This window comes from Clinocottus analis, unplaced genomic scaffold (genome assembly GCF_023055335.1).
Source record: "Clinocottus analis isolate CAN_PGR_092001 unplaced genomic scaffold, fCliAna1.0.p SCAF_15, whole genome shotgun sequence".
Taxonomy (NCBI): domain Eukaryota; kingdom Metazoa; phylum Chordata; class Actinopteri; order Perciformes; family Cottidae; genus Clinocottus; species Clinocottus analis.
Window position 1 is genome coordinate 10,544,879 of NW_027175876.1, and position 24,780 is coordinate 10,569,658.

Sequence of the window (24,780 nt, forward strand, 5' to 3'; positions counted from 1 at the left end):
TTTATTCAAGACATTTTGAACAAAGGTGGTATGACAGGAATACATTATATAAAGTTGTAACTACACTGCTTTTTTTGTGGGATTGATTTGTTGAAGCTTTTGGTCTGTTCACAGTTTTTGTTGACAATAAGAAAACTATAGAATCCCACCAGACTGATCCTTTACTAATGAAGACTGAACTAGCTTTACACCTGCAATAACATGGAGTTACTCTGATGACCTCTGGGATGAGCTCTGTTCTGCACTCAGCAACAGTCCTATTTGTGTACATGTCATCCATGGCACGTTTGAATGGGTAATGATTGGCGTAATTAAAAAAAATATAAAAATGTACAAATAAAAAACAAATCACATCGGATTCAACACACATGTTCAAAATTTTCATGCTGACGAAAGTAAAATTCTGCCTTTGAGTTTGTATTTCACTGTTCAAATCGGTACACACAGACTCACTTTCACATAACTGCACAGACGGACAATGAGCAAAAATGCATTCACAAAGCTCTTTTGCCTCTGAGCAGAACAAAAGGCACAGAGTTCAGGGAGATAACATTTGACATTACATCACGAAAAGACAAAGAAGTGCAATAATTTACAACAGCGTCACTCATCCATTAGAAAGACGTGTTGGTGGTCAGGCTTCATTATGTTGAAATACCATGTGTCCCAGTTTTATTTTTTTGTTGCAGTAATATGAAAAGTGACCATAAACAATCTCATTTGTCATGTTACCACCGTGAAACTAATGCAGCTTTAAATGCACATGTACCGATTAGCCCTTGAACATACGATCAAATATCTATTCCAAGAGCCAAGATAGAAATCTAAAACATTCACTAAACACTGAAATACGCTAAGCAATTTACATTTACTATTTGAGAGGTGTAAAATCCAACAGAATCAGTGAAATATAATTGTTGTACTCTAGATTACTTTGAAATGTGTATGCCTACAATGTGTCCTTTATATACAGTGCAAGTGAGCAATACAAATCAAGGAGCATTATACTATATGAGGTTTAAAGGACTGGTTCAGTGTTTTTATCCACATGCTCACACAAAAATGCTCATGTACTCGAAAAGTACATTGTTAATTCCTCCTTTCCACATTTGTGAAGAAGTGATTCCTTCATAGTGACTAAAACAAGTATGGAGGCTTCAGCAAGTGTGCAGTGTTTTTAGGAGAGAAAAAAAGCCATTGTCTCTCAGCATGTAGATTAAAGGGAAATTAGAAATGTGCTGACGCGACTGTGGTGGGTTTGGTCAGCTCATTTTCATTTCCAAGCCACAAATACCAACACTTTGTCACTCCCCTTTGGCACGAGCCACCTGCGCCCGAGCAATATACACCCATCCACGTCATTAATAAACGCTCAGAGGAAATGCTCCGGCTATGTGATGATGTAATGTAAAGACAAAAAAAGCCATGGAGGATGGGAGGCCAGCTGAATCCCCAGATGAACCCCGTCAGACAATTAGTAATGGTTTGCACAAAAAAGTACAATTACCTGTTTAAAAATTCTTGAAGTTCCGTTTACTGCGCCCTTATTAAGAAAAAAAAGAGACAGAATCTATGAACCTGCTAATATTGTTTTTACATTTGAGTCATGACACAGTTTGAAGAGATTACCTTTTTGCCACTAGAGATGAGTACAGCTAAAAATAACTCTTTCAACGTACATATTGGCATGTGAGTGTTGTATTAAAGGAGTACTCCACCTATTTAGTGGGGCACTCCTATGACATCGTTGATAATGGACAGTTTCAAAATGGATACAGCAGAACCAGATATATAAACTTTTTCTCATGTAACCTGGCACCTACATTACCCACAATACAACTTGACCGTGTGTTATGCTAGTAGCCGCTAATGTAGTCTGGAGCCGCTATAGCCTGCAGCTGAGATCAAGAGCCACAGACGTCACGCTACACCCACAAATCTTTTTAATTTCCCATTTTGTACTCCTCAGAAACCAATTGCTGACTCAAGTGACATCATTTGAGGCAGTTTACCAGCCTCTGTGCTCTCCCTCTGGAGCAATAAAACACGTTACACAACTTTTTTCACATGCAATAGTGCTCCCCAAAGCCAGTAACTAGGCTTTCATTAAATCGATGGAGTACCGATTGAATGTATACAACAATATGAATCAATCTTTTTAACAATTGAAGAATTTGTCGCTACCTTCGTCAGATTAATTTTCTGAAATAATCTGAAACAGCAGTTTAAGTGTTGTATCAGGCTGTGCTCATTTTCCACCAACATGTACTTTAACACAAACAAACCACATGCAGCACTTCATGCTGAAGACACTGACTAAAGTATAAATCAAGAAAATCTGCATGTGTGCAAACGCAATACATCTGTTCTATAATAGCATTTTGCCACATCAAGTCATTTTATTGTTGACATTTGGGTTTTGTCCACCCCAGTACAGCTTGTCGTCGCCTCTTCTCTTCCTCCTCCACTGGCAGAGCAGAAGCATGCGGAAGGTCTTCTGAAAGGTCTTGTTGCAGAGTGCGTAGCACATGGGGTTGATGGTGCTGTTGACGTAGCACAGCCAGTAGCCCAGGTGCCACAGGGACGTGGGGATGCACTCGGTACAGAAAGTGGAGATGAGCACCATGATATTGTAGGGCGTCCATGTGAGGATGAACGCCAGCAGGATGGCACTGAGAGTCTGGGCCGCCTTCTTCTCCTTCACAAGCACCATCCTCTTCCTTTTGGTGATCTGGTTCTTCAGGACGGGGTCAATGGGTTTGGAGGTCGTGGAGGAGGAAGGGGAGGCGTTTTTGGTGGGCTCTTCTGCTTTAGGCAGGCAGGGCGCGGCAGTTATTGGCTTGCCGTTTTTGCCCTTTGAGCTCGAGCCAGGTTTAAATTTATAAGAGATGTGTTTTTTACTGCTCTTCTTTTGAGGAGTGGAAAAGTACAGCTCTTCTGTATAATCACCCACCTGTCCATTCTTATTACTTTGTTCACTACCTTGCTCTTTGAAAGAACCCTGTGGGGTTTCTATTGAAACTTGTTGCTCCTCCTCTTCAGATGAGGAGTAGCTGTTAAAGGAAGTGATCTGATCTGCTTTCACCCACGCCTCATCTGATCTTGTGGTAGTTTTTGTGACATTACTTTGGTTAGAGGAGGACCAGGAGGCCTGACTCCGTTCTCTCTTCTCTCTGGTGAAATGAAAGCAAGAATTAATGATAGTTTTCTGTGGTTTAGTCCCTACTAGAACATTTTCGGTAGCCAGGCCTTGCAGCTCTGCCAAATCTTTGGTGCGTCTCTGTGTCTCCTTGTAGATTCTACAGTAGAGGATGGTCATAACAGAGACAGGGATGTAGAAAGCAGCAATGGCTGTTCCAAATGTGATCACTGGCTCTGTTAAAAACTGGATCTGGCACTGGTCAGGAGGCACATTTCTCTCTCCTACAAAGTATTGCCAGCACAGAATGGGTGGTGCCCAAAGGACAAAAGACACCAGCCATGCGAGGCCAATCATGATGGCAGCTCTCTTTGGAGTCCTTTTAGCCCTGTAAGTTAGCGGCCTTGTGATGGAGAAGTACCTGTCAAAGCTGATGACGAGTAAGTTCATAACTGAAGCATTGCTGGCAACATAATCCACAGCTAGCCAGAGATCACATGCAAGGTTCCCCAAGGACCAGTAACCCATCAGGATATATGTGGTGTATAAGTTCATTGATAACACTCCGATGATGAGGTCAGCGAAAGCCAGACTCAGTAGGTAGTAGTTGTTAACAGTCTTCAGCTGGCTGTTAACTTTGAAAGACAGCAAGACCAACACGTTACCAACAATAGTTATCAAGCTGACAATGCCTGACACTGTTGCGATGGCAATAACTTCCCAGACGTTGTGGGGAGCCGCCTGGACATGTGATACGTTGGCAAAAGTGCTGTTTGAAGGGTCAACTTCCATGTTGTTGTCTGTCTGTGTTACTGCTGACAGGTCAGAGAAAAGTGCCGGATTGTGACTCCATCAAACCTGAAATAAAAAGAAAACATACTTTATATATATATATATATATATATATATATATATATATATATATATATATATATATATATATATATATATATAATGTTCAATTCAATTCTAACATGTGAAATTATTATTATTATTATTATTATTATTATTATTATTATTATTATTATTATTATTATTATTGTCCATTTGTTGCGGAACCGTCAAACGTCGTGTTGTGGTGGGACACCATTCAATGTAACACATATTCCTTTCAAGTTTACGGTGTCACATGTTGAACTGTCCGAACAACATTGACAGCAATGGACGCGCGACCGAGCCCAATCAGAGGTGGCAGTTGGAGAAGAAGCGGCAGAGGTGGAAACAACAGCGACAGTGTCGGTGGCGATCACCGGGGCAGAGGGAGAGGAGGCCACTACCGCGGCCGCGGCAAAAGAGACCACTACCGCGGTCGTGGACGCGGGGGAAGCGGCCATTCAGCAGAGTTCCAACACCGGGTGAGCGCGAGAGCGTGGAAGTTCACGTTACTGTTCCCGTTATCTCCGCGTTACCAAACCGCATTATAAAAAATAGTAATTTTATTGCTGCGTCATCAAGAAAACGCACACTGCTCTGCGACGATGATGTAAAACTCGATTACACCCTTTCTTCAACTCGGCCTATTGTCCGCTCATTTTATATGAGTTTTTTTTTTTTTTTGTGATAAAGTGATCACGTCAACGCGTTTGCCAACATGTGACGTTTTCAGTCAAAAGCACAGATCTATGGAGATGTGAGCTATTCTCAATATAAATAGCGACAGCACACACATTGTTTGATCGCTCTCCATTACAGAAGTGGACTTGCGTCATCGTGATTACGGCACACTTTTCCACTGTCCATGCTCAATGCACATAATTACTTCCTGTCAGCATGTGTATCGTTCTGGTTTTCCACAACACTTCAACATTTTCACGTGGCCTCGGATGCGACACTGGAGGGATGCAGGGATGCTCTGTCAGCTCACGCTCCTGCTATGGCAACTACGGAGCTAGAAGGGAAACAATAGGGGCTTTTTGATTGCAATCACACAAATCTCCTTTGAAACAGGGGCTCCTTGATTGCAATCATGAGAAAGGAAAAACAAAATCCCCATTAATGGATCCATAGCTACCATGGAGTATTTGATGATATTAATGGAGGGAAAAAATGAGCTCCGTTTTATCTTTTGTCTGTGATTGTGACAGGGCACTGTAAAAATAACCTAAGCGTGCGTTGTCCCCCTGATACACCTGCACAACATCTCCATGACAACCTTGGTAAAGGTGTGTGCAGCCATGTGACAAAATGGCAAGAAATCTATGACGCAGACAAATTGAATCCGCTGAGTTTTGGACGTCAATTCTTTGTCTCCCATGGGACATTCACCTTGACCTGTTTTTGTTAGGCTCGGCTCCATGAATAAGAGCAATGTGTTAATGACTAATTTAAAAATGCTCTTTGAATTCTAATTTGTAGAGCTTTGTCAGAGGAAGTGTTATTGGGAACATCTTTAGTCACCGTACCCAAGGCCAGCTAGCTTTGCAAACTCTTTGTCAAACAAGCCTGAATAACTTTTAACCATCTGCCATGTTTGTATGTTTCTTTCTGAACTACACCGACGTGTAGTTCCTTTTGTAAAAATATAAAGATTGCGTATTTCAGGGCTGATGCGATGCATACTTTACAGGCCTGCACATTGACTCTTCAGGACTGTAGAAGAGCATTTTTGGTCCTGTTAATGTTGAATTAACTAACAATTAGGAGCTGGTGGGGATCCTTTGAACCCAGCCTCTGAAAATAATGATTATTTGAATTATTGGTTCATCTGCAGATTATTTCTGGATCATTCGTTTTGTCTGTCAAATTTATATTTCAGGGTGGCGCCTTGTTAAATATGAGTTTTCTTCACATTTCAGAAGTATTCAGTTTTATTACAGAGCACTTTTTTTTTAGGTGAGACTGTTGGAAACGGTGCACCATTAAATCCCATATGTTGCATAAATCCCACATTCCTCACAGTGTACCCTGCCATGTTCCTCTTCTCTCAGGATCAAGATGAGGAAGACGACTTTCAGGATGAAGGTGACAGGATGGAGGTCTTCTCCAGGAGGAAACTGGGTTCAAACTGGGAGCGTTATGAGGCCTCAGAGAGGCAGGAGCCTGAGGACGACATGCCCGCTCAGAGGGGAACAGACTACCACGTCCTGCTGGAGTCTGCAGGTAAGATATGAGCACAAAATAAAGCTAGTTTTGCTCATTAGACCCAAAGTGTTCAGTCAGCCAATGACGAGGGAGACAAGTCAGACATCTGAGTTTTCCAAAAACGTAAAAATATTCCTCTGTCATTCCTTTTTGGGCTTGTACTTGTATGCATCACAAAATGAAGCCAATTAGTTCCAAAGCAAAGACAACTTATCTGTCAACTACACATGCTTGTATTTGCTGCTACATAATTTCTCTTCAGTGTGCACAAATACATGTGGGTGCAATTTTTAAAATATATATTTTTTTACCAATAATTAAAGGAACTGTACAAAGGTATTTACGTGTTTGTGTATTAGCTCTTCTGAAATGATGACATGTAAAACTGTGTCAAATCCTCCACTGAGTGTAATTTTACTATTCTCAAGTTGTCTCTGGATCCTAATTAGTTCAAATAAAATGTCTGTGTTGGACATTGCTGTCAAACGGCTGCATAAATCCTCGTTTGGCTTTGTTTGCAAATTTCAGCCTCAGCGCTCCGTGTTTTAGCTCCCTGGGCTCTCAACAGTCTCTCATCCCTGTTTTTGTTGATATTTCTTTCCCCAAAGGAGCACAAGTAGAAAGCTTAGTGTCGTCTTACTCGAGCGGAGCTCGAAATTTCTGCATATTTAGGACAGGTTTTCAGACGGTACACCACAACGAGTCACACTTTGCAATATTGCTTTGGCTGTTTGTGTTCTAGCACAGCACTTTGACAGTTTAATTTACTGCGGTTTAGAAGTCTAGAAATGTTAAAAAAGGTTTCATATTATCTGGTTCTTGGTGATTTGTATTATTATTTATTTTTTTAATCAACAGGATGTAATATGGATATTAAAATTCCATTATTCAAATTAGTGTTTCACCAGCACATTGACCTTTTAGTTATTAATTAACAAACAACCACCAGTTGTTGTTTTTTTAAATGCTTGTGGGTTTCTTAATGGTTTGAAGCTGTACTAATCAAACGCACAGGTAGTTATCGGCTGACTGATTAATGGGGCATTTCAGTGTTTTTTTTTCAGCTTTTTGTTTTGGTTTAAGGGCTCATAGCTCTCTGTTTTGGTTCAGTTTCACATCTCCGTGTTATTTTAGTAGCTGTTTGTAGTGCAACTGTTCCAGTCTGTCATTTAAATGAATAAATGCACAAGATATATCTTAAAATATTGGTTTTATTATCAGCTTTGGATATAAACCCCACATTTGTCAGTTAAGCATTGCTGATGGATGTGAAAGGTTAAATGGGCCATACTTTGACTCAAGCTGTAATTTATTGAATGCAACATGCTACGAATACTTGCTGAGCGGAATACTTTGTATTATTCAGCATCTGGCTCTCTGATCAGGTTTCTTTGATCTGTGTCGGACATGCTTATTTTTTTCATGTATGACGTTATGAGGCCAATTTTCACTCAGGATGACTGTTTAAGCAGCTAAATGCTTTCACAGGATTGTGTTTTTCTTTTGTGTGTTTTTTTTTCTCACGCCATTAGAGAGTTGGAGTGTGTTGCAGCGCCGCGTCTCTCCCCTCTTCTCTTGTAGCGTAAATGCCAAAGGTTCTCCAGTGAGTTGTTTGACTCGTATCTCTCGTCTCTATGTTTTGCCCACATTGTCAGATTAGTCATGCCGTACAGCAAGAGGCTGCCGCTCTCTAGAGGATACTTAATTGTATGTGGGAGGCGATGCTTTCAAGTGTCGTTTTCCTGGCTAATTGAGGTAGCTGTAGCCACAGAAACCTCCCTTTCCCACTTTGCTTAAGTTATTATAAAATACTTCTTAGTGGTGGAGCTTATTTTGCTGTCTTTCTGTGTATCCAAAGTGTTGGAAGTATTCTGGTCGTTGTTTTGGAAAGACTGTGCAGGATGGAGGTGCAGGAGGTCAGAAGTCTGTGCAGATGTTCTGTATTTTAGAATGGAAATGATTTGGAGCAGTGCTTTTCAATCTCTGTAATGCATCGTGAAGTTCTCACAGGATTCAGAATCCCAGAGCAGGTTTAGATAGGAGTGAGTTCATGGGCCGACAAGATTTTAATCAAATAAGTAGGTTTTTCTATGCCACAAAGCAGCAGCGTGTCATAAGGACGCTGCCGAAGAAGAAACGTTATCTGATAATGTTGTCGTCCGCTGTTGTGAAAGCTGAGCACACATGAACAACCTAAAACAAATCTCTATAAATATACATCTGTGTGGGCGAGGGTTGTTTTGTTCTACCTGACATTAAAGGGCAGGAGGCATGTTTTGTGAAAGTGAGACTATGCAACTTTTCTAGCTGAAACAATCTGTTGATTAAGTGATCGACAGAAAATTTATCTGAAACAGTTTTGATGATGATCTTTTTATCATTTAAATAGAAAAAAAGAATTTGGATATGACAAGGAAATAAAAATAACAACAAGTTGATGCAGTTTTACACTATTTTCTGAGGTTTTAATTCAATTCAATTTAGTTTGTTTTGTATAGCCCAAAATCACAAATACAAGATTTGCCTCGGAGGGCTTTACAATCTGTACACAGGACATCCCTGTGCCAGGGACAATTCAATTGCAATTCATTTAGAAAATTGGTAGGTTAACTGAGCGAGACAATTATCTCCTGTTTCAAATTAAAAGTTAAATTAATTATCCATTTGCTTAATTGAATGTACTTAGGGGTTGACATTACAGACTCTATGACTCTCAGTACTCGCTTGATGCTATAAATACGCAATGGTAACGCATGATCATCTTGTCATTGCGGCTGCTGTTAAGCAAAAGTTACAAAGGATCTGAAACTTTCAGAGGTTCTGGCTGAGTGGAAGTGAGGCTGAATAGATAATTAAACAAATCACGATCATTAGCTCCCCTTCGTAAAGGGGAAATACACCTGCTGTGTTTGAGACCTCTAATTTTCTTCCCACTCTTGGGATCTTATTAAGATGTGAAAACGAAGTGGAATGTAAAAATTACAATTTCATTACAGAGAAATGCTGAAAGTTAAAGTTAGTTTTGACTGAGAAGAGCTGCAGTTGCTTCACAACTCCAGTACCACGGTGAACCGATGGAGAGTGACGTCTTACTGAGGCTCTAGATGCTAAAATCTGGATTATATCTTCACCACTTTTACTTAAATTATGAAATACAAATATGTGATTCTCATTTAATCAAAAATAATAATAATGAGGCAAGTTTATCTGCTAATGAAGATCATGTGATGTGATTGAAACCCTCAGAACATCTACTAATGGAAGTTGATGTGAGATTGTTTTTTCAACATTTTAAAGATTTAAACGTAATCCTTTGATCAACTTAATCCAGGGTGGTTTTAATTTGAGCTTCAGGCAAAATTGTGTTTTGGGTGTATTTTCTCTTCACAGGATAACTTTTAATTTTTTTTCCATTCTGTTGCTGGCACGTATTCAGAATATAATCAACAAATAGATTGTGATGTAATACTGAAGATAAAAACAACTAAGAGTCACAACAAGCTACCAAGCAATGTCTAAAGTAATTAAAATAAACTCTACTTTTACCAGCTGCTAAATATTTATAACTAAAGAATATAAAATTGGTCCTGAATGAGACATTCAGCATTAAGGGTCTTTATACTTTTAGTACTTAAAGTATAATAAGTATAATAATATAATACTTTTGAATACAAATGTTGGAGAGAGTATTTCCACACACATGAAAAGCAAATTAGTTTTTGCTAGTTTTATTTCAGTAAAACATGGGAGTACATCACTATAATAATAATAATAATAATAATAATAATAATGATGCAGTTTATTCTACCTAAGATGGTCTAGTGCAGATTTTGTCCCCGCTGTTTATATAATCTCCATTTATATAACCTCAGTTGGCTTTTATTTCAATTTCAATTTGACTTCTGTATCCAAATGCATTCGCTGCTGCAGCCAATCCCTCAAAGAGCATTGGAGATGTTATCTCTTCATGTATTAATGATTTCATACAATGCAAATGAAAGCACAGAAAGGGAAAACATAAGCTCAAGGTCTGTAAAGACGTCTACCTTTTCATTGAATTTTGCCTTGACGATCTATTTGAAATGCATAATGAAGTCCTCAGAACAGTCGGTGGCTGACTTTGTATTTGCAAAAGCTTCATTGAAGGCTCTACTGTACTCGGTGTGATTAGGAAAAATGGAGCCCGACAGGGAGATAATGTACACCGTGTGTTTGAATTGAAGGTCATGTTGATTTCTGTTGTCTTGTGATCTCATAGATGGCGATTATGTGGCCCCACTGCCTGTCCAAACATCCCAAGTGCTTTTAGCATTCATGTGCTTTGATTGAATCCGATGATTTGTTTTTCAAGGATGAAACCTTGGCGCTTTTGATTCTCAAAACATTTCCGGACCGCTGCTTTTTACAAGCCGCTTTTGTGCAGAAAGCTTTTCATCCGAGAGGAATTTTGGCGAAAGGTGGTCCTGTTGAATGAATTAAAACGCATCGGGTCGCCATGAAGCCTTTCGGAGTGAATCGCTGTCGGCGGGTTTGTAACCCTGAAGGTGATTTCTTTATTTATTTATTTTTACTTTCCTATGTCTCAGTCCTCACATTGTTGAGGGTTGATTGTGCTGTTGCCAGGGGTAATGATCACACATGGTGCAACTGCCTTGGTCTGTGTGTGTGTGTGTGTGTGTGTGCACGTGTGTGTGTGTGCTTGTGTGTCCATGTGCCTGTATGACTTTGGGGACTTGCCGAGCAGTTATTTACATCCTAACACGGCCATCTATCTGTACACATTAACACGAGGATCAATCCTCCTCCCCCGCAGCCGTAGTTTACCAAGGCTGCTAATGGGCACCTATCAAGGCTCAATCATGATGAGACAAAAGGAAATCGCATCAGAGCTTCAGTGGTTCAGCTAACCAGATTGACAAACACAAGGACGTTTTCCTAACTGAGATGAATAGTCTCAATCATGCCATTAATTTCTATGTTCCGGCGTTGTTATGGATACTTGATTAGCCATCGGGACCGGAGGAGACGGGCGTCAAAGCAGAGGAATGAGGCTGTTCGTGTACCGTCCGCTCGGCCAAAACAGGAAACAAAGCGTCACTCGGGTGGTTCGTTTCCCTGCAAATTGCTGATTATGATGAAGCCAGCGGAGGATGGTGTGAGGTCAAGTAAAGCAGCAGGTGGATCATCGACACGTCCACTGAGATCCTCCCACAGAACGGTCTCCCCGCTTTCATCCTTTAACACCGGCTCCATTGTTTGAGTCAGCACTACTTCAGTTCTTCAGTCTGTACTTTAACAAATGACGCGGTCATTTTATTTTACGATAACCAGAGAGGATGAACAAATCTCTATTAATTAAATCGTCTCGTAGTCAAAAAATAGAAAAAACAAAAAAGAATCCCACGATAATTTACATATAAATTGATTGCCGTCTCTTTGTATTTTTTATTTTTATTTTTTAGATATGTACTAAATATATTTTGTGGTTTTTGACAGTTGTCGGACAAGACATTTTATGATGTCGCCACCATCGAGGAGGCCATGGACATTTTCACTGTTTTCTGACGTATTGACCAGTCGATTAATTGAGAAAATGATCCGCAAAAATTGATCATCAGCAAATCTAAACATTTCACAAGCTCAAACAAATGTATTTTTGTGAAATAGTCAAATAAATGACTGAAATAGCTCTGAGTTGTTTCAGTTGAGTTTTAAAACCTCTTTGGATGAACATCACATTGTTCATACCGAAGTGTTTGGATGCCGGCCGGTCATGTGACTTTTCATCACCAGGGTTTTTAATGATACCTTAAATCAAATCATCTTACTCCTCGTACCTCCCACTTTCGCCTGAGTTAAAGAGAAAAACACAGAGCACCTCTACACGGCCATACCCAGACTTTCAAAGTATACGTAAAACCCGGATCATTTTAATTACCTTTTGTGGGTGTCAAAGTTTTAAATTCACATTGAACAAAATGTACTGTAGAGCTCCGAACTCTAAACGCACCAGTGACAACTGACGAACCCCAGCGCTCCATTATTCATTAATATAGTAACTCGTGTCATATTTACGATTCAGTAATAAAAAATGTAACAACTCCAGAATTTATAATAGGATTCGACTGAACAGTAAGTTGACAGCTGCTCCTGTGCGCCGTTTAATTTCCTGTCATAATATCCACATCAAACAGAATATATACTCACCCTGTATGGCTCTGACAAAACACAATCCTGCAGCGTTAAATGGGCGTTTGGCCAGTTCTTTGATACGCTGGTTCTCCTTGTACTCCCTCAGTCTGGCAGAGTTTTTTTTTCTCCTCTCTCTCTTCTCTGTCTCTCTCTCTCTCTTTCCCAGCTTCTCTAGTTCTGTCTTTCACAGCGTCGGCTTCACACCTTCCCTCACTGGCTCGCTCTTCTCCTCCCCTGTTCCCCCTCGCTGACTTTTTTCCCTCTGTGCTCCTCTCTCCAACGAGGTGAAAAACACTCTTGTCAAATACAGGTAGGTCATCACACGGTCTCTCATCCTCATCAGTTGCTAAGTGCGAGGCGCTTCGATGCAAACAAGTTGTTCTGCATCGTCGTGTCGTAGCGGTATCGCTCCTGAGCCGTCTGGTTTGTCTCTGAGAAAAGATGGTAAATGCAACAGCTGTTCAGTGTCAGTGTCCATGTGACGGGGCAGCTTCGGTGCCTCGCTGGTGCTGTACAGACCTTTTTCACAGAAGGGTGAATTACGAGAACTCCTGGTCCTCAGCAGTAACCAAGTGAAGATCTCATCGAAGGCTTTTCTCTTTCATCGAAGATAAACTCGTCATCTTCTGGGAAACTGCCGAAAGCAGCAAAAGTCACAGTTTCTTACTCTTTCTGCAAAATTTGAGCAGCTCCACTGGCAGGCGAAGCGGAGTTGAGCTTCCTCGATCCTCAAGGCTGCACAGATTGGATGACTTTGTTTCCCCTCCTACCAGGCAGGCTGCTGCTCGCCACGTCTGATGAGGCTGCTGCTCGCTGCACACGCGTCCGTACCAACAGGCAGATTTAACCGTGAGCCACTATTAGGAGAAATTCCCACATGGCCGGAAGCCTCATCCCGTATATGAGCACTGGGCAGCATGGAAGAGAAGGGAGGAAGAGGTAGAGGAGTAGGATGAAGCAGAGCGGAGGAGAGGAGGAGCCGGAGGAGGAGTCCATGTGGATGTCAGCAGCGGTTCAGAAAGGGCCGCCGTGTGCTTTTTGCTTACGGCTGTTTGTCTTCATCAGAGAGGAAATGCATTCACACACCTGCTGGCTACATCACACTTCATGGTGAATTCGTTAATCTCCAACGTGTTGATCGGCTTTTTAAAAAAAGTAGCGTGAGTTACTGTGGGAGCAGCCATTGGTGATTTCAGTGTGCAGGTAATCTGAAGTGCCTCCATTGGCCTTGCAGTGAGTGCTTTTCAGTGTGTGCTTTCTGTTTCTGTTGGTATGACCTTCGCTGTTCACATAAGCTTATGACTGTAGATGCAGCAACAGCGGCAGCAAACTAAATTAGTTTTATTTTTTCTTCATACGCAGCTGCACTAAAGTAAGTGAAAAGCAGAGCGGAAGAGATGATATACGTTGTATTGGCCTGAATATACAAGATTACTGGGACTCGTGCTGATATTGAACTTTGTGAGTTTAAAATATCTTATTTCCGAATATATCGGTCGACAGTGCTCAACGGAAACATGAACGCGTAAGCAAACGATCTTGATGTGGATCCCTTGAGATTCCTTTATTGGGACTGAGATGCATACTGACGAAGACGTTTTACAATAATAAATGCACTTGTCAGCGCTCCCTGGTGGCCAAACGGAATTATAACGATTGTTTTTGAAATGCCACAAACACCGCAGCTTGTTGTTGCTCATCGGCCCATATAAACACTAATACCAAAATATCTACAATATGCTCAGATCAGTCGATGTATCAATGCAGCTTTTTGTCGGTCTACTTCTTATTAGCATATTAGCTCTTAGTACCACAATCGGTAAAGATGAATTAACGACGTGTTGTGTTATACACCTGTGCACAATATTGTGTCCCTCCCACAGTGGAGCTCTTACGCATTATTTTCACAGAATAAGCAAAATATAATGTATTATAACTTGAGTAATATTTCATACAATCAGTTAACATTATGCTAATATGCTATTTAGCTGTATTACCAGCACAACAACCATAATATCCATTTTTTTGTGAGGAAGATTCTGACTTCAGCCTCTTCAAAGCCATGTGGAAAATGTAATGAGTTGGTATCATTGTATGATGTAAGAGTAGAAAAGTTCATTCCTATAAAATGTATCTACTATTTGCAAGAGGCTTGTTGAGCATATTAGCTCGTTAACGCCTCAAGCTAAGTTGTCGTGGGAATTTAAGAGTGGCAGACTTTATGGGCATTGTGTAGCTGGATGGGGTTGTCCCAATCGAAACAAATCTGGTTTGTGTTTGTACCATTAACTGTTTTAATGATACTGATTAGACCACACAATATACATATGTATTTTTTAATGAATGCAACTAATATTGATATTGCTCCATGTTGGAACACTGCAGTACAAATGGAGCTCCCTTTTAAACTCTAAATGATAAAATTGTGTGCATTGTGAAACGTCATGCACGCATAAAATCCGTCTTTTCACCACAACAAATTTATTGGCTTTGAAAATTGTCGCTTCATTATGCACTTATTATAATGGCGGGTTTGATGACCACTGCTCGTCATCTTCCCGCCCATACTCGCCTGCACTGAAGAGCCACCGTTTTTCTGGCTCCTTCAGAAATCACATCTTGTCCTGAAAGGACCACAGCTTTTCATCCTCTCTCTGTGGGATTGGAGCGGTTGAATAGACCGGGTGCAGTGCATTTCTTTGAAACCGTTTTGTTTTCATGTTAATATATTATGTATGTTCCTGTGTAGCTATTGATTACCAGGAGTATGCGATACAAAGGATGTGAGGCACACGGATATACAGGGGATTGCTTGATTTCTGTAGTTTGACATCAGCACTGTGTCCCGCTGCTGTTAACCACCAATTTTTATTGAGAAGAGAGGTTATCGTAGGTCATTTACTTAAGCCTTCAATTATGGTAGCACAAAAAGCAAATATTCAAGACGGTGGATTTATTTTGTAATGACATTTTATGAATTGTTTTTAGTTAGTCAGTTTTTTTAAGAGCAAGAAAGGAAGGCCAAAAAAGAAAGAAAGTAGCCTTTTCTTTGTTTTTTGAGTGGGGCCTGGCCAAGAATAAGATTCAGCTTGAGCACAGATTATGCTGAATGTTTTTAATATCCCGTCTCGTTGACGTCTATATGATATCGAAGAAGCAAAGAAATGTGTCGGTTTCGAGACAGACTACAGCGGTGGTTCCCAGTATTTAAATTGTTAAACCAAAAGGTCGCGCTCAAGGTCTCGGGTATCGTGCTGCTCAGCCTCCCAAAGGAAAGCTTGTGCTACGGAGCTGGAACGAAATGCTGAACCTCAGATGGAGAAGAGCGATGTGGTTTGTGGCTTCCACCTGACTGTGGAACCGTCAGTGAAGCGCACGGTTGAGTTTATGGGGAAAACTTTCCATGAAACCAAAGTGATTCTCTTGTTGTGTGCAGCCTTTAAGGCTGTCAAAATACTAACGATGAATATGACTATTGATTTTTTTTAATGTAATTGTGTCAGAGCTGCTGTCTCAAATAACCATTAATTCACAAAAGCTGAGCCAATTATTTAAAGACTGCGGTTTGATAAGAAGAAAAAAAAAAGAGTAATTTAATGGTGTGCTTCTGTGCGTCAATTATAGATAATTGCTTTGTGTGCTTGCCACCTCCCACACTGTTGCTGGTCTTGTGGTAAATAACAATGGAGGGTGCTGATAATAATGGCACATAGAGCTTCCCAGCTTCTCGTCCTGTCTCAGCGTTTTTGCATTTATTGTCAACTCGGGCTGTTCATTAGCTGTGACCAACCAAACGTAGCGTTTGTCTCCAGTCAAACGGCCTTTATTGGAACAAACACCAAACAGTGTGCGCCTGAGTCTCTCAACAGGCGTCGGTGTCACCGGCAAACCAAGATGACACTCGCTTCAAGTCGCACTTGAATGAGTTCCAACTACTTAAGTTCACTGAAGTTGTGTTCCCTCAAATGTAGATAATGACGGATCAATAGCACGATTAGCTTCTGCAGCGGCGCCATCTTGAACGGGCCCCACTGCTCATGTTTGAGAGTTTGTCTTGCTCCTTCAAAGTCCCTCAGAGCCTTCTGAGTATGAATGTGTGATCTCAGGCGGCAGTCGGGGGGGAACCAAGATGAACGAGAGTCATTACAAGCTCCAACAAAAACACAAGCAGAGTTCCCTCCGGGGCATTTGTGCCTCACAACGTCGAGGCAGACCATAAAATACTTTCCATTAAATGTCATTGGTCACACGAGTGGAGCACGATCACACCAGCCATGTCCAATATTAAATTATTGATATATATCAATGATAGAAATGTGTCACTCCAACTGCCAATCTCCAATAGGATGTGCCCATCACAGTTAAGGAGATTTCACAAGGTGCAATGTTTCAAGTGTTCTTGGCATTTGATATTTACAAGAGTTTAATGCTCATCAATCCCCTTTCCTGATCAGCATTCCCACTTTTACCTTGGACACCATTTCTCTCCTCCAAGCGTCGCAGAAAGCTTTCATTAATGCTAAAAGAATAAAGACCCCGTCTCCTGCGGCTCCCACCGCCCAATTTTATTACTTATCGACTATGAAATATTAGCTAAGCTACTGGCTGTGTGTTTGGAAACAGTCCTGCCATCTTTAATTTCCCCTTCCCACACAGGCTTTATTAACAATAGCTTATTTAATATTGTGTACGAGCCCTCGAACTCATAGGACCTCGAATCTCTCTAGACGCCGACAAGGCTTTGGACAGAGTGGAATGTGATTAGACACACACACACACACACACACACACACACACACACACACACACACACACACACACACACACACACACACACACAGAAAAAATATAATGTTTCTCACATCAGTGTTGAATAGATTTTAATCCATCAATTCCTTCTTATCTTCAACTAGCAGTTAATTAAATAATATAGAATCTAGAATAAGCAGTAAATATATATATATATATATATATTTTTTTTTATATATATATATATATATATATATATATATATATATATATATATATATATATTTTTTTTTTACATACATACATACATACATACATACATACATACATACATACATACATACATACATACATACATACATACATACATACATACATAAATATAATCTCCAGTTTGTTAAAGATACTGCTGGTATGAGTAAAATAATGGCAATATTGTATACAGAATAAACAGCTGGAAGTACATGTATACAGTTTACTGTTGACGTAAGTATGGTTTTCACTTTAAATTTGAAGTCGTCACTATGAACTCTGGCAAATTGTTCACCAGAAGACTTTTGCACAATATTTAGTTCATAAGATTCAAAGAATCTGGTGAAAATGAATCTTCCACGTTGTCTTTGTGTAACCTCGAACACAATCAATGTTCCTCCGACCTTGTAAGTCTGAGCAGAGTGCAGCGGGTGGTGTGTGTGTTTAGTGTCTTTGGGACCGCAGCATCATGACTCAGTCAGACTCAGACAGTTATGAGTGTCTCCTGATGAATTTACTACAAAAACGCAGGAACTCTGGATTTCTGGAGCGAATAAATCAAACTGGGGTGGCTGCTCAGGATGTCTTGTTTGGATTCTAGCACTGCGATGTCTGTCACATTTCATCCGCTCAAGTCTTCAAAGGGTTGAAACATTCACGCTTTCTGGCAGTTTGGAGCTTACAGTATATAAGGCGATCTTCGGGTCTTTATTTAGCTGCCTGTGGGTGCGTTGTTCCTCTCTTCCTGTGGCCTTTTGAGGCCTTTTTGTAGGCTTCGCCTGCGAAAACAAAAACACAGTTTTCCAATCAATTTCACAAATACAATGCACCAGGTGTGTGTAGGAAGCATTTTCTCAGCTCGCATCCTGTAAGGTGAAGAATGGCAATTAGCTAAAGCCGCTAAACAACTCCAATGTCCTCTATGTCCCTGTCGGCTCTATCTTCAGACACTTCAGTGTTGCCTGCTAGGTTCATGTTATTGATCCATTTTGATCAGTATTAGCTGTTCACGCATCTACTCATCATCGCTGAGGCTCCTTTGCATCTTCATAATGAGGGACCCAGATGTCCCGGCACTCGGCCGATGGGACCGGCGCCGGGAGGCTACATGTCAGCCCGAATCACACGCTCGGTCTTAGCTGGTTTGCCTCCTGCGTAGCGTCTCATCAATCTGGAGCTACATGACGTCTGAAGGCACGAAGAGAACGGCTTCAAAGCGACGCGTTTGCCATAAGCGGGTGATGACGGGCTGCCTCGTGCTGAAATGGCCGTTTTTGTATTGCGTCTAAAGATTAGCTGTGTTGCATTGTTTCCCTGCCACTGTTACACACAGGAGACCTGTTTAATATGACATGTGTCACACGGGTCAGTTTGTGTCTCATTCGCATTTCCTTTATGTGTCGCTGTTGCAGTCATGTCAGGGTGGTTTTATTTCCAACAGCGGTCCACATCACGTGAGACTGAAAGTGTTTTCATTAGTTCTGATGCACAGTTGGAGAAGTTGTAGTTGTTTTTTTTGGATCATCATAGATTTCGTATTTGTGGTGGCCAGTTCCTGCTTTCCTGTCGATATCCTCTGTCGCATCACGGGACTCCTTTGATTGCCTCGCACGTAAAAAAAAAAGAAGATGACTCTGGAGACGTTGATTCCATTTCCATAATTATCGATTTACTGCTCTCTAAACGAACAAACAAAATCATAAGTCCTACTCCAGTTTCTAAAGTGATTTCTGATGTGAGGTCAAAGACTGTGCCGATGTCCCGTTCCACATTAGAAAAATAAACCCAGTATTAGGTATATTAGGATTGTAAATGTATTTTTGTGTTAATTTCTATGCGTGTGCATTAAGTGTCTAACATTATTACACTCTTTTCAGTTTGACTTTTCTTTTTGTCAATATATTTCCATCAGTCAGGCTTACAATGCCTTTTTTAGATTATTATTTGAATGCTTTTGCTGTTATTATGTCACATGAAAACATGAAGGTATTGAAGTGGCTATCCCATTGACATGGATCAAAGCACCGTGTACACGCGCGGCGCTGGCGCCACATAGTTCTCGTTAACACTATTGATCGCAGTCGTCCGCAAATTAATATAAAACATGAAAAGCAACACGGATTGTAGCCTAATAACATCCAGCAAAGCTATTGCTGGCTGTCACTGTGTCTGTACCGCCTGTGTGGTTATGATTGAGTCCATCCTGGCATCTTAAGCCGGACGGCCACAGACAGCCCGTCTGAGCGGAGCTCTTCTGATACGACTTTGTCACAAACACAGTCTCCCGCAATCACCATTAAAAGTTCAGAGTAAATAGCTTCAGCCCTCTTTATTGTCTCGCCTGGTTTGCTCAGGATTTTAATTGCAATTAGGGCAGACAGTGATTTATCGATGCGTAGTGGGTCTCTGTGCCGTGTTAGGCTAATTGGTTTAGTTAAAAAGGCGTGACAGGGAGCACGCTGGAGCTACCGTGGCTCTCGGGTGGAGGATCGGCTCCATAGATTGCAACAAGTTCCTCTGAACGGTCTTCATGCTTTCTCCGGTCTGTATTTCTCTTTCTGGCTTTATTCTCGTCCATCGTCCCTCAATCTGTGACCCTTATCTTTCCCTTTATCTTTCTCTCACAGTTTGCTCCCCTTAGTGCTGTCAAACACCGATCAGACGGGATTTGTCCCACAAATACTATCACTCCATCAGGTTTTCTCGCTCCATCTCCTCTCTTATCCAGTGAGGATCTGCCACGACAGCCGGTTTAAAAGAGCAGTAATCCTTCACCGATCACACGCCGTTGCTCTGATGCGCGATGAAAAAGGGAAAGCGGGAGCAGGGAAGGAGTGTGTTCCTCTTCCAGTCGGGTCAAATGTCAACATTTCACTGCGGGTGTTAGTGGAGTCTGAGCAGCGGAGCTGTTGCTGCTCGCATGTTCAACCAGCCAGTGCTCCGAGAAGGAGCTGTGTATACGAAAGGTGTGGCTCACTTAACAAGGATGTGTGTGTGTGTGTGTGTGTGTGTGTGTGTGACTGTCGGCACCACAACCAACAGGGCAACAGCGGCGTGCTCTGGCAAACAGGACACAGGGACACGCCCATGAAACCCAGTGTTTTGTTTAGGATTACAACACAGAGTTGCGGCCCCGTATCGAGCGTCACGGTCCGCCTGCTGGTTTATTACGGCTTTCATACTTCTTCTTAAATGAAGCTCAATTTCAATATTCAATATGAAACAGACAATCGCAGCACATTTTTTCCCTTTAAGGAAGCTTTGGCCTGCACATGTTTTCACATGTCTTATTGTAAAACGACAGAAATGATGAGTAGATACAGGATCAAAGAGGAGTCCGCAGTGTACATGTTGGTGGCATTCTCTTGTGAGGTCCACGTTGAGAGGAAAGTCAAATAACAAACGTGGTTATCTCCTCGCGACATCGCATATGCATTTCCTCAGTCCATCACCCCGTCCACAGCACAGCGATGCACATCCAGCTCGCCTTATCTTCGGCCTGACTTGCAGCCAGAGCTCGACAGTCTTACAAAGCAGAACAAGGGGGGAGGCGGAGGGGGTGAGGAAAGGGAGGGAGGGGTGAAGATGAACAGCGGCAGGGCGAGAGCAGAGTGGAGTTGAGTGGAGCAGGAAAAGAGCCGAGCGGAACAGAAAAGGCAGGAGCGAGGCCGCAACACATCCCAAATATAAAAGATGAGAGCGGGGACGAGCCATAGATAGCTCAGAGAAGCCCGGGTAGCGAGCGAAGAGCCACATTTGTTCATGTGGGGTTCAGCCAGCGAGGTGTCAAGAGACAGGATACCACATCACACAGGAGTTACACAATGCCAGCCGAGCCACTTAGAACGAAGCATGAGTAATGCCGTGTTTATTCGCTGTGGAACAACTCGCCGCCCCAACCGACGCACTTAGACAGTCATTTGAGTTGTGAATTGATCTTTAATCCGTTGTGTAGTGTGACGCCGGGAGCTTTACCGGCATTTTAGTTATCACAGTCATATTTAACCAAATTCCTCGGCAGGACGGGGGGAAAGGTAATTTAAATGTTTCCGGGTGAAGTTGAATAATGACAGAAAAAGAAATAAACGCATGACTACATGATTGTAGCTGTGGATCTTTCAGTCTGACGCACAGTTATGTTATTAAATTAATCCGTAAAGTCATTTTTCCATGCTAAATGCCTAATTCTTTCCGGTTCCGGTTATGAGTAGAAGTTACATTCTTCACAATTAAATCGTGATGTGATGTTGTCTTACAATTTACAAAACAATGCGAATCAAAAGATGTATGTGTCGATCCAAAGCAGCTTTTATTTGTGTCGTTTCTAACGTGGAGGAGACGTGTAACACTTTGGGAACCGGTAGAAATCAGTCGAACCGAAAGTGTGAAGAGCGTTTTCTTTTCAAGAAGCTGTATCTGAGCATGTTCTCACAGACGGAAACACAAGTCAAGTCAGAGCGTTGAGAAAGAAAACGTTTCGGGCTCTTCAGATAATTACAGTCTCACAGGTTTTTATTTTTCTTTCCTGGTGAAAATGTGTCCATCTAGTTCTTAACATGACTTTTTGCTTTCTGGACCAACATTGCTAATGAGACTTTTGATCAGACTACAACTTCTCTCATTTTCCTTTCATCAACTAAACACAACAAAACTATTTAGGAAAACAACTTGTCAAGTATAATTAAATGAATACCGCAAAATAACTCTGGAAGAGAAAGAAAAGTATTTCGATAAACACTCTTAGACTCTTAAACACATACTCTATCATTAGCTGTGTTAGTTTCCTCATAATAAACTTCATTTCAGTTTTGTTCTCCATGACGTTCATTCACTTACTTTGAGGCTGAGGTTTTAACAATGAGATTAATGTTTAAGAGCACTCGTGTTTTAATGATAGTTCCTCCTTTTTAGATTCATTAATAACACAGATTGCAGACATCTTGAGTTGGAGGAAGTGTTTTGTGGTATTAAGTTGTGTTATAATTAAATATTAACGCTAGCAGAGTAACAAAGTATTCTGTTGGTATCGGTACTGCTTTAAGGAGTCCTGGTATCTTGTTTGTAAAGCATACACACCCCGATGTGGCGCTACAGGGAAACGTCAGGAGATCATTAAAGCCATGGGAGTTCAACCTCCGGGGACCATGAATGTCTGAAGATGATTTTTACGGCAATCCAGATGTTTCAGTCCGGACCAAAGTGGCGGACCAACATCTGCTCCTGCAGCCACGATGTGGCGCGGATGTATCCATTCATCTGCCAGCTATTCTCACAATTACATTTGAAATAAGGAATGCCAGATGTGAGAACCTGCAGCGTCTCGTTTTATTCGACCTTCAAGCTAAAACCAAAGATATTCAGTTCAGTGACGCAGAACAGAGGAAAGTCAGAAATGTGCACAGTTGAGAAGGTGATGTCCGCTGTTTGTTTTGTAGCCATTGATCAGCTCGTCGTCGTCGCTCTCGTTGGTTTTGGTCTTCAGGTTTGACTCGAGGGCTTTCTGAGTTGTCCACAGAGCTCAGGCGCCTGTGAGGCTGCAGGTGTCGAGAGCTCTTCCAGCTCTGTCAGCCTGGATCCGTTTGGAGGAGCAGGAATGAAGAGTTGCCTTCGCTCTCTTCATTTTTCTGCATTCGCTCCTTTCTCTTCTTCACACACACTTCCCCTCTTCCTCCTCTTCCAATCCTCTCTCTCTCGTTCTGTCTCCTGGAGGTTTGACTGAAGCTTTTCCTCATCCTCACCGGCAGCTGTTGCCATGGTTGTGTCAGCGCTCCCTGAACTACCTGGGATGGTATTTCCATGGACACCGATCAGGATGACACTGGGCTGCGGGCCGTAGGAGGGAGGCAGCTCACCGGTGTCAGCAGTCCTGTGTGTTGGAGACAGACTGGAGGAGGAAGAGGAGGAGGTGAAGAAGCAGCAGGAGGAGGATGAGGAGGAGGATTAGGGACTACGCAGATATTAAACCGAGAGGAGCAGGAGTTGAAAAAAGAGGAAACTAGAGCGTGAGAGGCCACATGAAGGGTCACGTCTACTCGATGCAGAAAACATTTTTAGCAGTTCAGTTTCTCTGTCAACAAAAACAAGAGGAGTGGATGTTACTTTAACACCGGAGCGGAGATATTAACATTTAAAAGACATCATTATGCAGCTTTTCCTGCTCTTGATGATGATGAATCACAACATCGTGGCCTGAATGATAACGTGACTCTTTAATTCATTATTCTGTGTTCCATGAAAGGAGCTGCAATGGTTTTAGGGTAATTTACTCTGACATTGATGTCTGAGAATGAGACGAATCAGTAAACAGGTTATCCACTGTGAAATTTAAGTCGCATTAATAGGAGAAAAAAATGTCCTTAGTGCATAAGAATTGAGATCAAATATTCATGAAATACAGTTATCACTTTTCATCTGCAGATACCAATATTTGTTTGTGATATGCCAATAATATCAGCCAAGATGATGTATTGTTAAACATGTTGATCCATGTTTGTATTCTTGGGTTGATATATTTCAGAAAATATGGGATTGGGATGTTTTTTTTGACATTTCTGTTTTGACATTTCTTCATTTAGATTTTGGGGAAAAGCATCTTCAGGGGAAACGACACAGGACACATTCACAACACGGTTATTGCTCATTGAAGTTTCTCTAAATAATATTGTTGCATTGTTTCATCTCTTCAGGAGCCTGAACGCTCCGACGGGAACTTCTTGGCTATTGAGCTGCTCTTTGTTAAATTGCTCCTAATCCTGAAAAAAATCGGACTTAAAATATACATATAAGACACACATATTCAATACATATGAGCTCTTTCATGCGTTCATAGTTTTCTCAGGTATGTGCTCGGTAAGTGTTTGATGGCTGATTCGGGTGAAGTAAAATAGGACTTCATCGTGTCGCCCTGATCGCCTCTCCCTTGACTTTGTCGTGGCGTTAATGTCTCCCTGCTTTCCTTTTTTTTTTTTTTTTTAAAAGCGAGGCGCCCAGAATATTGTTTCCAAACAATCTCCTCCAGATTAGGTTTTTTCGATTTTCCGTCCACCACACAGGTTAATATGCCGGCTTTATCTCCTCCAGGGTGAACGCCAGTCGATCTCCTCGCGAGCAGACGCCCGTGCGGCGCGACATGAAGGCGTCCGCCCCGTCAGCCGTCACATAAAGCTGACGTCCCCGTCGCCTTCCCTTATCCGCCCCGCCTCGCAGCCATTGTGACCTTGATAATGCTTCGATTGATAAACCGCGCTCCCTCGGCCCGTCTGGCGGCCTCTTCCCACTTGACCCGCTCCGCTCCCCGTGCAGCCGAGCAATCAAGGACAGCCGCAGATGGTGCGCGGCGTCTTCCGTGTAACAAAACAAAGAGGGCT

At 41.7% G+C, this 24,780-nt stretch overlaps 2 protein-coding genes across 3 annotated transcripts in view; one reads left to right on the plus strand and one right to left on the minus strand.

The window, feature by feature from the left end:
• chrm5b (cholinergic receptor, muscarinic 5b) lies at window positions 1–13,298 on the minus strand. Of its 2 annotated transcripts, none has more exons than XM_068577745.1 (3): window positions 12,932–13,298; window positions 12,428–12,843; window positions 1–3,997 (listed from the first exon to the last, which is right to left on the minus strand). In XM_068577745.1, the coding sequence occupies exon 3, from the start codon at window positions 3,929–3,931 to the stop codon at window positions 2,390–2,392; it is 1,542 nt and encodes a 513-aa protein (XP_068433846.1). In that variant the 5' UTR covers window positions 3,932–3,997; window positions 12,428–12,843; window positions 12,932–13,298; the 3' UTR covers window positions 1–2,389. The 2 variants fall into 2 exon arrangements, with proteins under 2 accessions (XP_068433846.1, XP_068433847.1); XM_068577746.1 differs by having other exon boundaries at window positions 1–3,173; window positions 3,561–3,997; window positions 12,428–13,298.
• The window catches only part of aven (apoptosis, caspase activation inhibitor), a 25,566-nt gene continuing 5,041 nt past the window's right edge, over window positions 4,256–24,780 (plus strand). The window contains exons 1-2 of the mRNA XM_068577747.1: window positions 4,256–4,494; window positions 6,067–6,238. Coding sequence (XP_068433848.1) covers window positions 4,300–4,494; window positions 6,067–6,238 — 367 coding nt within the window. The 5' untranslated portion in view covers window positions 4,256–4,299. The remainder of the gene's footprint in view (window positions 4,495–6,066; window positions 6,239–24,780) is intronic.